The following is a 16,831-nucleotide window of genomic DNA, read 5'->3' on the forward strand; positions in this document are numbered from 1 at the left end:
CTACGCACTACTACCCCTGGGGGTGTCTCTATGTGGTGCTCTATGAGGTTGGTGCGACCGGGCAGGGGCGAGAACACATCCGAAAACTCGGTCTGCAACTGGGCGACCTCCGTGAGTTGGGTCGGAGAGAGGTGGTCTCCACAGGGGACCGGAGAGGTATGTGATGCCAATGCCCTTTTTTGAACCTCTGGTCCCAGCTCCGCCTTCTCCGGAACCACCGACACCAACGCCACAGGGACCTACTCATTCCAGAGTTTGAGCAGGTTGAGGTGGTAAATTTGTAGTGCCCCACCCCTGTCTGTTCGCCTCACCTCATAGTCGACATCCCCAACTCGCCGTGTGACCTCAAAGGGCCCTTGCCACTTGACGATCAATTTGGAGCTCGAAGTGGGCAACAGTACAAGTACTTTATCTCCCTGGGTGAACTCCCTAAGGCGCGTACCCTTGTTGTACAGGCGGACTTGCCGTTCCTGGGCCTGCCGCAAATTCTCCTGAGTTAGGTGGGTGAGCGTGTGGAGTTTTGCGCGCAGGTCCATAACGTATTGAATTTCATTCTTGCTTTGTGAAGGTCCCTCCTCCCAATTTTCCCGCAGCACGTCTAGGATGCCGCGCAGCTTACGTCCATATAATAATTCTAATGGGGAGAACCCCGTGGAGGCTTGGGGAACCTCTCGCACTGCGAACAACAAGGGCTCAAGCCACTTATCCCAATCACGTGCGTCCTCACTTACAAATTTTTTAATGATATTTTTGAGGGTGTGATTGAACCATTCCACTAAACAGTCTGTCTGTGGGTGATACACACTGGTGCAGATCGGCTTAAGGCCTCTGCATGCTCTTGCAACAAGGCTTTCGCAGATAGCTTTTCGCAGACAGTTGTAATTTATCGTCGAGCGGGGAGTATTGGCGTGCGCGATGTTATTCACCGGCACAACGCAAGGGGGCACGAAGTCGCTAGGAGTAGTTGGTGGGTGTGGTTAGTGGAGTGTTTATCCTCCGGTTACTTAATGACTAGAACTTTTTTTTTTTTATAATGACTAGAACTGGAGTTGTATAGATGTCCGTACTTCCTCAATCAACCGCTCTTCATGCTGCTCCATCTTCGCTCGTGTTTTTAAAAATGCCGGTCGTGAAAACAAACCAAACCGGGAAAGTAGGGAAGCGGAAGTGCGTGTACAGCGGATGTAGAGTGGACCAATCAGAGCCCTCTTGTCTGCGGCGCTGTCTGTGAGGCTTCTGCGGTGGTCACAATTTTTGGGAGGTGCACGCAGAGCGTCTGCGAAGGTGGGGGGGCTACGCAGACACTGTCTGCGACGCTATCTGCGAGGACTGGGTTGTCAGCATAAATTGGCCTTTAATCCCCAATAACCCATACAGTTCGCGCAGTGTCTGTGACATGAATGTAGTGCCTTGATCAGTCAGAATCTCTTTCGGGATTCCGACTCGGGAGATAACGCGGAAGAGTACCTCTGCAATACTGCGTGCTGAGATATTGTGCAGAGGCACTGCTTCCGGGTATCGCGTTGCATAGTCCACCAGAACTAATATAAAGCGGTACCCTCGTGCTGACCGATCTAATGGCCCGACGAGATCCATCCCAATTCTCTCAAACGGGGTCTCGATCAATGGAAGAGGGCGCAAAGGCGCTTTTGGAATGGCCGCTGGATTCACTAACTGGCATTCATGGCATGCCGTACACCACCTACGAACATCGCCGCGAATCCCCGGCCAATAGAATCAGGCCATTATTCGGGCTAGTGTCTTATACTGCCCTAAGTGTCCAGCCATGGGATTAAAGTGAGCCGCCTGGAATAACAATTCCCGGCGGCTCTTCGGAATCAAAAGCTGCGTGACTCACTCTTTAGTTTGAGTGTCCTGCGTCACTCGGTATAACCTATCCTTCATAATTGCGAAGTAGGGGAAGGACGGGGTGGCGTTCGGCGGGAGCGTTTGACCATCGATTACTCTCACTTGGTCAAACACATGTCGCAGAGTCTCGTCTTGCGATTGTTCTAATGGGAAATCCGCGAGGGATTCCCCAATAGAGAGAGGAGGAGCCGGCGGCTCCTCACTCTGACGCGGAGATGACGTAGACGGCTCTGTGACAGCTGCTTCCGCCAAAGCGACACCGGGACCTCCCCCTGTCAAATGGCAGGACCCACTCTTTACTAAGCGTGTCATTAACCCCCGAAATCCTGGCCAATCAGTCCCCAAAATCAAAGAGTGGGTAAGGCGAGGATTAACCGCCGCCTTCACTATAAATTTTTCCCTTCTGAAAAAAACTGTGGACCGACACCAAAGGGTAGCTGTGAACATCCCCGTGCACACACAACACCTTCACCCCCTGTGCTCCCCCCAATGCCTCGTTTTGCACCAGGCTTTGGCAAATTGAGGTCTGATTACAACCGGAATCCACCAACGTCTGATATGCAGCCCCTTGGATACTCACCGGTATGCGATACGCTCCGGCCCGATCGAGGGCAGCCTCTGGCGCATCGGGGATCCGAACCAACGCACCCACTTCCATTGCCGTGCACTGTTGAAGGTGGCCCGGCTCCCTGCAGTGCCAGCAAACCGGCCCGGGCTTTCCCTCTGCACCGGTGTTCTGGGGCTCACTCACCTGGGGGGGGGGGGGGGGGGGGGGGGGAAGAGACAGACAGACACAGAAGCGAGAAACAGGAGGGCACCGTGGGTGCAGCGGGCCGGCTGGGGTGGTGCCGGCCCCCGTCTCCGCGGTGGGGGAATGGGGCGAGGACGGGACACAGAAGGAGGGGGGGAGAGAGAGAGAGAGAGAGAGAGAGAGAGAGAGAGAGTGTAGACGCCGTCTGCTGTCCTGCCGCCAAATGTTCCTCCGCCAGCTCGACTGCCTGATCCAGCGACGCCGGGCGGTGGCACTGGACCCACTCTGTGGTTCCTGCGGGCAAGCAAGCGATGAACTGTTCCAGCACCACCTGGTCAATGATCCCCTCGGTGTCGTGGTCGTCGGCCCTCAGCCACCGCAAGCAGGCATCCCGGAGCTGCTGGCCGAACGCGAACGGCCGGCTGACTTCCTCCAAGTGCAGAGCGCGGAACCGCTGTTGCTCTGGAGTGCGCCCCACGTGCTGGAGGACGGCCCAGCAGAGGTCCGCGTAGGCCAGCCGGCGGTCAGCGGGGAGCTGTAGCGCGGCCAGCTGTGCCTCTCCCGTTCGGAGGGGGAGGCGGCGCGCCACGCGCTGCTCCATCGGCCACCCCGAGGCTTCGGCGACCTGTTCGAATAGTGTGATGAATGCCTCGGGGTCGTCCTGCGGGCCCATCTTGGTGACGGTGAGGGGAGACGGGCCAGCGGCCGGAGTGCTGGTGGACCCCGCCGATGCGAGGAGGTGCCGGAACGCCTCGCGGTCTTCCTGCTGGGCCAGCACCAGGGCTTCGAAGTGCCACTCTTGTTCCTTCCGGAGGGTGACGAGCGCCTGGTGCTGGCTTTGCTGGGCCGTGGCGAGGGCGTGGACCAGGTCAGCGAACGGGGAGGACTCCATGGGGCTGATCGGTTGATGCTCCACTCTGGATCCCGGGTTTCAGCACCACTGCAAGGCTCAATACGTGTGGGTGGAGCACAGAGGACGGCAGGACAGAGATCAAGTGTAAACAGAGGCTTTATTGCCACACTTTTCAGTCTAACAATATATATTACAAACACTCAGACACACACACCAGCGTCTCATCCAGGGATGAGCTCCTCTGCTCTCGCTCTCCCTCCTTAAATAGGGCGCGGTCACTGGGAAGACACACAAACGCAGGTTAATTGCCGTCAGGTGTAGTGATTCTGCCACTTACCTTCCCTGACTCCACCCTCCCGTCACAGACCGGCGCTTGACCACGCCCCCGCTGCCACAAGTGCCAACAGGGTTTCACCAAGGTAAAAGCTGCAGTGTGTGTGTGTGTGTGTGTGGGGACTTTTACACTCCCCTGACTTCTCTCTCCCCTTCATTTTACAGACAGACGCATCGGACAGAAGGCCGTTTTGTACAAGAAGGTGGAGAGCAAGGAACTGTAGATCAGCTGCAAGCTCTCGATGCACGAAAGTATGTACAGCGCCATTAAAAAGGAGTGCCTGGCCATCAAGTGGGCGGTCCTCACCTTCCAATACTACCTGCTGGGGTGCCCTTTCACTCTCTGTTCGGACCATGTGCCCCCTCCAGTGACTCCACCGCATGACGGATGCCAACGTGCGGATCACCCATTGGTATCTCACCCTCCAGGAGGTTACATGGTTACATTCGAGGTGGTCCACAGGCCGGGGCACAGATGGTGGTGGCAGACTTCCTGTTCCATTGAAGGGGGAGTCCACTGCAGGATGGATGGCTCCCTAGCCCGAGTCAACCGGTGGGGGTATGTGGCAGTGGGGACATGGCCTAGCAGCAGTTTGAGAATGGAGGGCGGGTCCCAAGGTTTCTTTATTTGTACCATACCATAGTACTGGTAAATTCGTTGTGCAGGCAGGAATTCAGCGATCCCAATACAAAATAACAGCTACGTAAAATACATTGTAACAGACAAGACAACACACACATCCTAACATATACAATCCTTAAAAGTGTGATCTTTAAAAAGTGCTTCATCATCAATTGTTCAGTATGAACAAAATTATTCACCTCTGGGCCTTACTGTTCAGCAATACAATTGCTGTTGGTACAAAGCTCTTTCTGTACCGTTTTGTCCTTCCCTTAGGGACCCCAAAACGACGACCAGAGCGAAGGAGTTGGAACTCACCATGCAAAGGGTGTAAGCCATCTTTAAGAATACAGGTAGCTTTACATTGTAACTATGTCATAAAGAGAAGACATAGTGGGTTGAGGCTTCCCAATTAGCCACCCAGCCCATTTATTTGGTTCAGGGAGTTTTTGTCCTGTAGTGACAGATTACCAAACCAAGACACGAAGGCAAAAGATAACAATGACTCAGTAAAAGCACGATAAAAAAGGGTCAGCATAGTTCTATCAATGTTAAAACGGAACAATTTCCGAAGATAAAACAACCGCTGATGTCCTCTCTTGCATACTGCTTCGCAGTTCTTGTTAAAAGTCAATTTATCATCAACGACAATCCCAAGATACTTGTAACTATCCACGTGTTCAACAGATTGGCCCTTGATGACTGGGATCATGGTTTGGAGCCTGATTTCTAAAATCAATAATCATGTCCTTTGTTTTGGATGTATTAAGCACCAAGAAAGAAAGATCACACCACCTAATAAAATCTTCCAAGACTGGACCATGGCTGTATTCATTATTGTGTAACAAACTTACAATGATGGTATCGTCTGCAAATTTTAAAATGTGCCCGTTTTCATAGACACTCTTACACATATCTGTATAAAGGATAAAAAGTAAGGGAGAGAGAACACATCCCTGAATGAATAAGTTTAACTAGACAATTCCCCTGTGGGAAATCGTGAGTGATGCAGTGGGTGTAGCAGTCGCTATTGCAGGAGTTGTACTGTACTGTGTGAATATGTGACTTGCTATGATGCTACGATGCTATGATCATGTGTGTGTTTGAGAGAGAGAGCAGCCCCTCCCCCATCTGCTACCTAACTGGAGCTCATTGCCTTGGTGACGGTGCTCAGGTGCAGAGCAGAGACATAAGATTACAGGCAAAGAGAGCTTTTTCTCAGATTTCCTTCTCCTCGAACAATGGCGATTTACACGAAAATGAAAGGAGGTATTCACAAAATTCTTTCACATTGAACGCTACAAGGCTCTCATGAACACATTGATGTAATTTTTTTGTCCCTAGTGTAAAAAACGTGGACAACAGAGCGAGTTGAAAACAACTGACATTTCTGATTTTGTAGTAAAAGCGCTGTTGGGATTATAATGGGAGTCAATGGAGCAGTTGGGCTGTGAACCTGTCACTTTGAGGCTTCTTGTGCGAAAACTGTAAATCCTATCGTTTAGGTAGGCACATCGTGTGAATCAACACAAGTGTGACTCCAACTTTTGAGAAAATTATATGTGTAGAGTGCAGAGCATTTTTTAAGGATTTTCCACTAGGAGACCAACCGGTTTGGGCAATACAATCACAGGCCCCAGAGTCCATGTGGCTGCACTGCTGCGGCATATTCTGTGATGCAAAATGATTCACCAATCACCATACAGACAAACACACTACAGTGACTACACAGCTATCAAGAGCAATTACCAAGCACAAATGTTACAGGGGCAAAGGCAGGTTTTTAATTTGGGCACCATGGCGAGCCTAAAAATGTTTTTTTTTTTACTATTTTCGCGTGTAGCATGCCGGAAATTTTTGACGCATCATTTTTAGTAATTTTTTTAACCAATTATAAATATATCGAGCAATAAAAATAATATAAATTACATAATCATGTGCAAGTATAAAGTAGTGCTGTATCTAAAAAGTCAAAAGTTTTCTCCAACAATCTGAATAAATAAAAAAAAGAGAAAAATATTTTGTAAGCCTAATTATGATCACAGCATCTATTTGGGCGCACATCTATTTCAATTCAACTTCCAATATAATTTGGTATAAATTAATTTGGGCATAAATGGGATAAAAATAATTTTCACTTAAGTTTAAAAATAAGCTGGTACAAAGCAGATTACATAAAAGTCTCACATAAAATATGTAATAAAAATCCATAGCGTACCTGGCAACTGTAAGGCAGCTGTTGCAGACGACAAGTCAATGACCTCGACCTTGTCAACAATACCGTCTGATGTCTTCTGACTGTTCTGTCGTGTAATAAACCTCCCCATTCCCCCGCCTGTAGACTTGTTTGTTTGTTTGTTTACATTTATTGCCATTTAAGCATCTATGGCTATTTCATGGCCAATACAGGTAATAAATATCACATAAAATTAAAACCAATAATGAAATAAATAAATAAATAAATACATCAAATACATTTGTACACATCAATGCACTTCAAAAAGTTTAAAACCTTTAAAGGTGAAACCTTATTAAAAATATCTAGCATTGTGCTTTCTTTAAAAAACTTCTGCCTTTGTATTCTAAGAGCAGGGCAAGACAAAATGTGCTTAATTGATAAGAGATCACCACAAAGATCGCAAAGTGGAGGTTCACCTCCAGTTAACAGAAAGCCATGTGTTAGTCTAGAGTGTCCAATTCTACCCCTTGTGTAGACAACTTGGTCATGTCTACATGAAAAAGATTGAATAGTCACTTGTTTCACATTAGTGCATATTTCTTTCAGCTTGTTGCCAACACAGTTAGTCCAATCAGCTTGCCATTTGTCACTTATGTAGGAAGAAAGAACAGGTCTGATATCAGAGACAGGGATTTGGCATTCAGAAATCTCTTCATTCAGGGCTCCTTTAGCAGCATTATCTGCTTTTTCATTACCAGTCAAACCCACATGGCCAGGGACCCAACAAAAAATAATGTCCATATTGATTTTAGTTAGGTATTCCACTTTTTCAAGTATGTTGACAATAAGAGGGTGGTCAGTCTTTAAGAACTCCAATGCCTGTAGGCATGATCTAGAATCTGTGCAAATCAAGGCTTTTTGCAGTTTGGACTCTTCAATGTATTCAAGACTTAAGAGCAAGGCTTGGGCTTCGGCTGTAAAAATTGAGCACAGATTTGGGATGCGTATTCCACACTGATTAGAGGCGACTACCATTGCTGAGGACACACAGGTATCAGTTTTTGAGCCATCAGTATAGATCAGAGTGTGCAAGGGGAAGCACTGTCTTACATCAAGGAAGCAACTCTGGTACTCGTTTGGGTGTGTGTTAGATTTCTTTCTGTGGCTCAGGTCCTGCACAATTATAGGTTTTCTCAAGGTCCAAGGGGGAATGGAACAAAGGGAAGAGGATGTTAGTCCATCCAAATCAACATTCAGATCCTGAAGGAAAGGTTTAATTCTTAATCCGAAAGGTCTGATAGACCGCGGTCTGGCTTCATAAAAGTCCAAATACTGTGGCTGAAAGACAGTGGGGTATGCCGGGTTATCTCTGTTCCCTTTGATTTTGACTGCATATTGAAGTGCAAGTTTCAAGCGTCGCAATTTAAGGGATGGTTCTCTTGCTTCTACATAAAGACTCTGCACTGGAGAGGTTCTAAAGGCCCCTAGGACCAGTCTTAAACCTTGGTGGTGAACAGTATCCAGCATCATAATGTAAGATTGTCTTGCTGATCCATAGACAATACTGCCATAATCCAAACGGGATCTCACAAGTGCTCTATACAGGCGTAGCAGTATAGTCCACTCTGCCCCCCACTTTGTCTTTGCCAGTACCTTTAAAATGTCCAAAGATTTAAAACATCTCTTTTTAAGAGTCTTTATATGTGGAATAAAGGATAGTTTATTGTCAAGTATCAGACCAAGGAATTTAACCTCTTTCACAACTTGGATTGTGGCACCTTCCATATACAGCAATGGGTCATGATGTAAAGCTCGAAGTTGGCAAAAATGAGTGCAAACAGTCTTGGACTTAGAGAATTTGAAGCCATTTTCAATGGACCAATTGCTGATTTTATTTATGCACAGCTGGAGTTGCCTTTCGATTATACTCATGTATTTTCCTCTATAGCAAATACAGAGGTCATCAACATACAGGCTGCAAAAAAGATTTGGGTTGATTTCCTTCACAATACTATTGATTTTAATACTGAATAGAGTGACTGAAAGGATGCTTCCCTGGGGAACTCCTTGTTCTTGCAAGTGTGGTGCTGAGAAAGTTGTACCCAATTGAACTTGAAAAAATCTATTAGACAAAAAATTTGAGATAAAAATGGGCAGACGACCTCTGAACCCCATGTAATACAAGTCCCTTAAAATGCCATATTTCCAAGTAGTATCGTATGCCTTTTCAAGGTCAAAAAACACTGCTATAACATGTTCCTTTTTGACAAATCCATCCCGTATATAGGCCTCCAATCTAATAAGATGGTCCATGGTGCTCTTTCCTTGCCTGAAGCCACATTGAAATGCACTCAAATGTCGTTCTGACTCGATCATCCACACAAGTCTTTTATTCACCATTCTTTCCATAGTTTTGCATAGGCAGCTGGTTAATGCAATAGGACGGTAATTGGTGGGATCAGTATGATCTTTGCCGGGTTTTGGAATGGGAATCACGCCTGTAGACTTAATAAAGCCATCGATTGTGCATTTTCCATGAATATATGAACTGCTGTTCTGTGATTTACCAGTTGTCTTAGGTCTACCACGACCCGGCATGACGAACACTTGTCAATCTATACTATCAACAGTATCACAAACCGACAGCCACATGTTATCATGAATCATTGAGAATTTCACAACATAAACAAAGGAAGTATATTTTATAACATTCAGACGTCAGAGACTCAGACACTGTTTACGGTAATCGCTAGACGCATTTCATGTTCACTTCATGTTATGAAGCGACTGAACAACAAATTGAAATATATATGCCAAAAAATGACATTTAACAATAATTTAAAAATATTTTGGGTTCTCCACCCTTATGAAACAGGATATTTTCTTCTAATTTGGGCCTTTTGACAAGCCCATAATTTGGGTGCCGTTATATGGTATGCAATTGGGGCTATATTTGCCCTTGTGTTATGTCAAAGACACTCAAAGTTACACAGTAATGACACTGGATTCTGACATCAGCCATCTCAGTAACCAAATTTTAGTTTTGTTTTTCTTAACCAACATGATCGTGTGTATAACATAGATCTTCGTTTTCCTTGTTAAATGTATACTTACATGGTACTTGGTTAATTAATTGCAACTGATTGAACCAAATGATAAGACATAACTTGGTTTAAAATTTGGTTTCCCAGTGAAGCTGGTCTGGCATTGACTAGGAGACCAAATCTGGCTATGTTAAAAAATGCTCTGGTAGAGTGAAATTTGTGGCTGAAAACAGTTTTAATGAGAAATGTAAAGCATTTTTTTAAAGCTGTGTACACTCTAGCTCACCTGCATAGACACTCATTATAAAGTTTGAATTTCTCCAGAATTGATCATGGTGATTGATCTGTGACTGATCAAAAAGTATAGAACCTAGCAAAAAAGTTGAATGCCAGATCCACATAGGAGAAGTTTGTCACACAATGGATTCCTAGCGCCACACAATCAGACTCGCGATTTTGAAAAAAAAAACAAATTCCCAATCGAAACATTAATGTCTGCCGAGCACATATGACGGAGTGCGCAAGAGAGCGCATATGACAGAGTGCGTGAGACAAAGAGCATCCTGATTGGGTTACTCAGCAAAATAAGCCAATCAGCTTTCAGTGTGGGCGGGCTTCTCTTTTCTCGAGGACCGGAGTTTTCAGTTAAGTCAGTGCAGCCTACAGGATCGGCATGGCAGAGAGAGCGCGCGCCCCAAAAAACGAAAATACAAAACCCACTTCACCTCAGATTACACAAAAGAATCTCCCTGTCTAATAATCTCCCTGTCTAATAATCTCCCTGTCTAATAAGGGTCAACAATAATGACACAGTTTCGCGCGATGTACTGTTTGCAGCAGTGATTTCAGCATTGCCCATGGTGGCTTAAATGATTGTAAAAGACATGTTGAGGTGAGGAGTGTCATTTCATGTGCATTATATTTAGGTCTACAACAGGCTGTCATGAAAAGACCAAACTTATTGAAGATTTCCGTAAAGTAACAATGTATGAATATACATCATATATATCACATATATATCAAATACAAGTCATATATAAGTGTATATCTTTTATAAATGGGGTTAGCTTATCTAATGTAGCATGTTGGGGAGAATCATAGTATCATATTTATATTTCTGATAAAATTTTAGGTATGATACCGTGTATAACTCTCCTACTTGTTGCTCATTTCATAAGGGGACGGAATTGCTGGCATGTGCCGTGCGGGAGCGTCTGCCCAAATTTTTTAGGCCGAGATGAACTTATAGTTTTTTATTTAAAAAAAAAAAATTCCAATATGTAATGCCCATTGTACATGCCTGTTCTTTAATTCAAAATCACCATCTTGATCTTCAGATTGACCATATGGTATCTGTATTACATTACACATCCTGTCCAGATAAAACCTAGTTAGTACACACAACAGTTGAAAGGGAAGTGATGAGTGATGTTGAATGTTGCCTGCTTAATATGCAAGGCCTCCTGCTACCATGATAACATCAGAAGAAAGCTTAAGAGAATTATATGATAGAACTTTTTTCTGGTTTGCACTTCATTTTAAGAGTGACTTTTTCTAAGAACAGCCCAAAAAGAGCATATTCAGGAAACTCACCATCTCAGAATTTAATCACAATTTGTTATTATAGAGTCTAGGGATAGGAATAGAAAATTTTACTAACCTTGACCAGATTAACCCCTTCCCGGCCGGATGGGCCACGCCCAAAATTTGGAGGTCCGACCACGGGTATGACATTCATGTTGGTTTAAATTGAATATTCTCAAAGATCCCATGATTCTGATTGCTTTTTCTGAGAGAGCATATGGGTGATCTATAAATTGCTTCCAAAAAAATTTGTGGGGGTGCGAAGCGTATCCACACTAGCGCCACCTAGGCAGGGGACGACTGACTCCTTTTTCAAGAAGACCCAAGTAAGTTGACTATATTACCCCTGCACCTACAGGCTTGCAAACGTGCCAATACTTTGAGTAGCCTACTGCTCAATCACTCAACCACTGCACTCATTTCAAGATCGAGGATCCATGGTGCACCAGTTTTATTTAAGGCAGTATTGATTGAAATGCTTAATGTTAGTAGCATACTAACAGGTGTTCTGATAAACTGTCCTACACGTCAATACGTCCTACAAAGCCCCACTGCGCATGTGCGCGCATGCGCAGAACACAAAACGTCATTTCTTGGCATTTGAACAGATTTTTGTCCTACATCAGCTGTGCTATAAACGGTGCAGATTAACGGCGTGCATTCAATCTTTACTACTTAATCTAACATAATGCTGATTTCTAACCATTGCGTGAGTCTTGCAATACATCTGAAATATCTCCCTGAAATATCCCTCTGTGTGTGTGTGTGTGTGTGTGTGTGTGTGTGTGTGTGCGCGCGCGCCATTTGAGACATCCAAAATGTAATCAGTTTTTGTAATCAGTTTTGTAAGATTTGGTGCAAATCCGTAAACCTGTTCAAAACAAATAGTTAGCCATCTTGAAGTGTTCCAATAAAATGAAATCATTCAAAATGAGTTGTGGAAGTTTGTTTTCTGTGTGCTGTTGCGTCGCCAAACAAGGAGAACGGCTGGATGAATAGGAGAAAGGTAAAACTCAGTTATTTAACTTGAGTGGAGGTGGAGAAAATGAGTTTAATTCCAGAAATGGTGGACTGACACTTTAAGTGGAATGTTATGCTTCTCTGGGTTGGATGTGTTAAATGAAAGTAAGCTTTAAAAAAAGTTATTGACTGAATTAAAACTGTATTGATGCTCCAATATGTTATGCCGTTTTATGTCTTGCAATAAAAATAACATAACATTTAATTATATTACATTGTGTAAGTGAGACATTAATTGTTCAAGTTGCTGATACTTACAAATTATAAGTAAGGTGTAGATTCTGCAAGTAAACCTTACAATCAGGAATTAGGTTCCATTACACAGCTGAAAGTAAGAGAAACCCATTTAACACCAGTAAACACAACTTTGCTCCAAGTAACCTTTACTAGCTGGTATGAAGTAAACATTACTAGTTGGTTTTAAGCAGGGCTTTGAACCGGTTCAAGGAACGAAAACCGGGAACTTTTTCTATTTCACATGGAACAGAACGAAACCAGAAACTTTATTATTTTTTATGTTCCGGAACAGAAACGCTTATTAAAAATAATGGTAACCGGTTAATACCGGTTTTTATTTCGTTCCTCAAAGTTTCCGGAGCCTACAAATAAAAAAGCCATTCTTCTCCTGCGCAAGTTTCTATGACCCGCTGGGGTTCACTTCCTGTGTGACGTTCGCTGACTGAATGGAGAGAGCGGGAAGGTGGACTACTATCATGTCTCCACGTGATAAGTGAGTAAGTGCATTACTGAGTGTCTGAGCAAAGAAGAGCCTGAACGTTGCAACCTCCCTATTGGCTGTTTGTAATAATGTATCAGTTGTTGCCCTTCCCACGGGAATCATCGCGGACTCGAGAGACGAGACCTGACGAGTTAGTTCGTTGGTAGCAGAACAAAATGTCTGGACACAAATCGGGTTTTCAGAAAAGGAAAGAAAATAAACGGAGGGTCGAAAATGCAAAAAAGGAGGCAGAAAATGCAAAACGAGTTTTAAGGTAGGACAAATGGTTACTTTTTAAGGCAGCCCACCGTGGCTGCAGGCTTTCAGTTGTGTCATTGAATGGTTACTTTTCTGAGGCAGCCCGCCGTGGCTGCCTGCAGGCTTATTTATTATAGCCCATTTAGTTAAAATAGTTGATATAAAATGTTTATAGTTATAGTTATGTGATGGTTGTCCTGATTTAGACTGGGTTTTTTTTCTGGGGGGGGGGTGGGGGGGGGGGGGGGTGTTTGCACGATGTTGCACCCGGGTCCAGATTAGGGCAGAACCGACCCTGGCTACATTTCAGGTGTAGTTTGTTTTATGTATGTATGTACTTGCATAGATGTGTACTTGGTCTTCCAATATGGCACCTAACAAAATCTCGCGGTGCGGTGACGTCATGCGGTAGCCCTCTGTAGGGCCTGACTAGCCTTTGGTAACACACTAAACGAATTATCTTTCATTTTTGGCACTTTTTCTGTTTGTGTAGATGGGAAGACATACTGAAAATCCAAATCGCCAACATTTGAAATAATAATTGTTTTGAATTATTTCTTGTTTTATTTAATGAAGGTTGTAATAGAATTAGCCTACATTTGGCTTAAGATGGATGAGACAGAGACAAAATTTTATAGCCATTTCTTAAACAGCTGACAGGGAACATAATTAACCGTTCCGGAAACGAAATTTTTTTTTGTTCTAACCGGTTCGGGAACGTCTATTTAATGGTGGAACCCAAAACCGGAAACGTTAAAATTCCGTTTCTGTTCGGAACGAACCAATAGGAAAAAAATTCTGGTTCAAAGCCCTGGTTTTAAGCAACCTCAACATTCAAGTTCCAAGTAAGGATAACACATATTTTCAGTGGAGATTACTTTTAAACGTAAAGTAAAGATAACTTGAAAGAGAACAAGTTATATTACTTCATTTATTTGAAGCAACGAGTTTCCACCTTTTTTTCAAGTAAGCTTAACTTATTCTTTTTTACAGTGAGTGTAGTATATTCTGGTGGGGTCATTTGAATTGTCAAAACTTCAGGCATATTCCGATGGTCACTGAGTTATCAGAAAGTCCTGCATTCATATATTAAAGTAAAAGAATATTCTGACGAAGTCGTTTGAACTGTCAGAACGCCCTACACTCCTATTTTAATGTAGAAGCATATGTCAGAACACCCTACATTCATATATTGTAAAAACATATTCTGATGGTCATTTGAATAGTCAGAACATCCTACTTACTGTAGAAGCATATTCTGACGTGGTCATACGAGTTGTCAGAACATCCTGCGGCATCATTTGAATTGTAAGAACGTCCTACACTCATTTTAATGTAGAAGCATATTCTGATGGGGATTTATAGGCTTTATAACTGGATTTATAGGCTTTCTGCTGTCCTCCCTTTCATTTGCATCCATGGACCATGGGTATGAAAAAGTTCCATATCGGTCATTGACAGTACATCACAGTGTACACACCGAACGTGTATTGAGGTATTTCACCTGACGTCACAGGGTCACGTGACGCCCCGGTGTCCGCCATTTTGAAGGTCAAGCTAGCTAATGTCAACAACATAGTAGCTGGTATGTTACTGTAGCAATGTTTACGTTCAGTCATTTGGATGACTGTTAAAACCTTTCAGTCTCAAGTTTTTCCTTTACTGTATTTACTAGTTTACTGTAATTATGATCCGGCAGCTATTTACACCAGATCCAGTGTAAATAGCTGCCGGAGCGCGCTCCGGCTTGCTCCCCCTCAAATTAAGCAGCGCGCTCCGGCTTGCTCCCGGAGTGCTCTGGCCGAGGTTCCGGAGCACGCTCCGGCAGCTATTTACACTGGATCCGGTGTAAATAGCTGCCGGATCATAATTACAGTAAACTAGTAAATCCAGTAAAGGAAAAACTTGAGACTGAAAGGTTTTAACAGTCATCCAAATGACTGAACGTAAACATTGCTACAGTAACATACTAGCTACTATGTTGTTGACGTTAGCTAGTGCTAACAGCTAGCTGCTAATACACTGCTACAACACAGACACCGACCCTAATAATACAGTTCTTGGTCTTTGCCTGGTAACAGCAAATTTATAACGGGCCATGTCTCAACAGACTAAGAAGTTATTTCAATGACATTTAATAACATTTTGTTTATCCTGAGGACCGAAAGTAAATGAAAATGTGAACAAACCTTAGCTGTAATAAGATGGCGACCACCGGCTCCAGGGACGACCCGCTGATGTAGGCATGTTACCCAGCCTGACACAAAATATTTGTAGGTATCCAAACTCTTATACGCTTTCAGATCAATACCTGTGTATGGCGATGGGTTTTTAACGACATAGGTATACAGATCATGTGGGCCGAAGTCAGGTAAAGACGAGGGCTTCGTGTACTTCCGTACGTCAGTGAACAATCCTGGTGGAAGCAGGTAAACATCGTTCTCTAAGCCTGCTAACCTCAATTTTTGCAAATACCTCTCCCTCTGCTTGCCCTGTAAATGCCCTACGTCACTGGATAGTGAAGGTGTTTTCTGCATCTCGCTCCTTTTTCTTTTATGTTTTTCGTTTGTCGCCTTCCTCGCGTTCAAAATGATTCGAGCCGTGACGTCCAAAATGGCAGCCTAACGATGCATCACATGACTTGGTCACGTGGGTGAAAAACCTCAATATAGCCATAAACCGATTTCTAATGATATGGCTTCCCCATTGCAGAACACCCCCACTTTTGGAAAGCTTGATACGCCCCTGCTAAAACAGTCCCCTATGATTTCATCCATTTTCATTTTCAGTGTGTAAAGCTTTCTGCTCAACACACTGCAGAGGGGGTGATTCTGCCTGATTAGCTTAATAATAATAATAATAATAATAATAATAATAATTTTAAAAAATAAACAAAAACCCCAAGAAAAAAAAAGTCTGTGAGAAATCAAGTTGAAATTTTGAGAAATAAAAAGTTGGAATGGCGAGGAAGTTGCAATTTAGAAGAAAAAAGAAAGCTATGGAAATGAACTTGAAGTGAAGATTTAAATACTTTAAACATACAACTAAACAGGTTAGCCAAAATACAGCTCTCTCCTGAGTGGATAAATAGTGCACTACCGAGAGTGCACACGGCATTATTTCATACTGAACGGAGTTCCTAAAACAGTAAAGTGGAGATATATTTGGGATTCGACCACACACCTTCAGTTTAACTTACCTCAGGGTTTTAAATCCTCAGAGCCAGACACAATAACGCGTTTTTATTCTTATAACGCGAAGGGCTAAAGCGGCTCAGACGAGCAGCATTTTTTCTTCTCCAGTGTTTTCTGGCGGTTGGAGAAGCAGCTACTGGACCCGTTACCGCCACCACCTGGACTGGAGTGGAGTTTCAGGGTGGAGGACGCCTATCCCAGCCCAACCCAAAAGCCAGTATCTCATTCGCTGGGCTTCTCAATTTCCTCGCATGGGTCGCAAAGTGTCGCTCCTTCATCGCTGATATTTTGAACATGTTCAAAAAATTAGTGCGACAAAATTTATCTCAAAATAGCCGCAAATGCATCGCTGGTGTCGCAAAGCTGTCACGAACCCTTCTCAAGTCAGTTTCCGTGAGACAGGAAG

General features: G+C 43.9%; 1 protein-coding gene across 4 annotated transcripts in view; it reads right to left on the reverse strand.

The window, feature by feature from the left end:
• The window catches only part of LOC132867719 (histone-lysine N-methyltransferase PRDM7-like), a 58,141-nt gene extending 41,607 nt beyond the window's left edge, over nt 1-16,534 (reverse strand). The window contains exons 1-2 of one of the 4 annotated variants that reach the window (XM_060900729.1): nt 16,431-16,534; nt 12,514-12,580 (exon numbers count right to left, since the gene is read on the reverse strand). Coding sequence is in view for 1 of the 4 variants with exons in the window: in XM_060900727.1 (XP_060756710.1) it covers nt 2,450-2,527 (78 nt within the window). In the remaining 3 variants the exon portion in view is untranslated. Of the gene's footprint in view, nt 1-2,449; nt 2,586-4,113; nt 6,118-12,513; nt 12,581-16,430 lie in introns of those variants that run through there. The other 3 variants (XM_060900728.1, XM_060900730.1, XM_060900727.1) reach the window with 3 other exon arrangements.
• Nucleotides 16,535-16,831: the final 297 nt, after the last annotated feature.

This window comes from Neoarius graeffei, chromosome 19, assembly GCF_027579695.1.
Source record: "Neoarius graeffei isolate fNeoGra1 chromosome 19, fNeoGra1.pri, whole genome shotgun sequence".
Taxonomy (NCBI): Eukaryota; Metazoa; Chordata; class Actinopteri; order Siluriformes; family Ariidae; genus Neoarius; species Neoarius graeffei.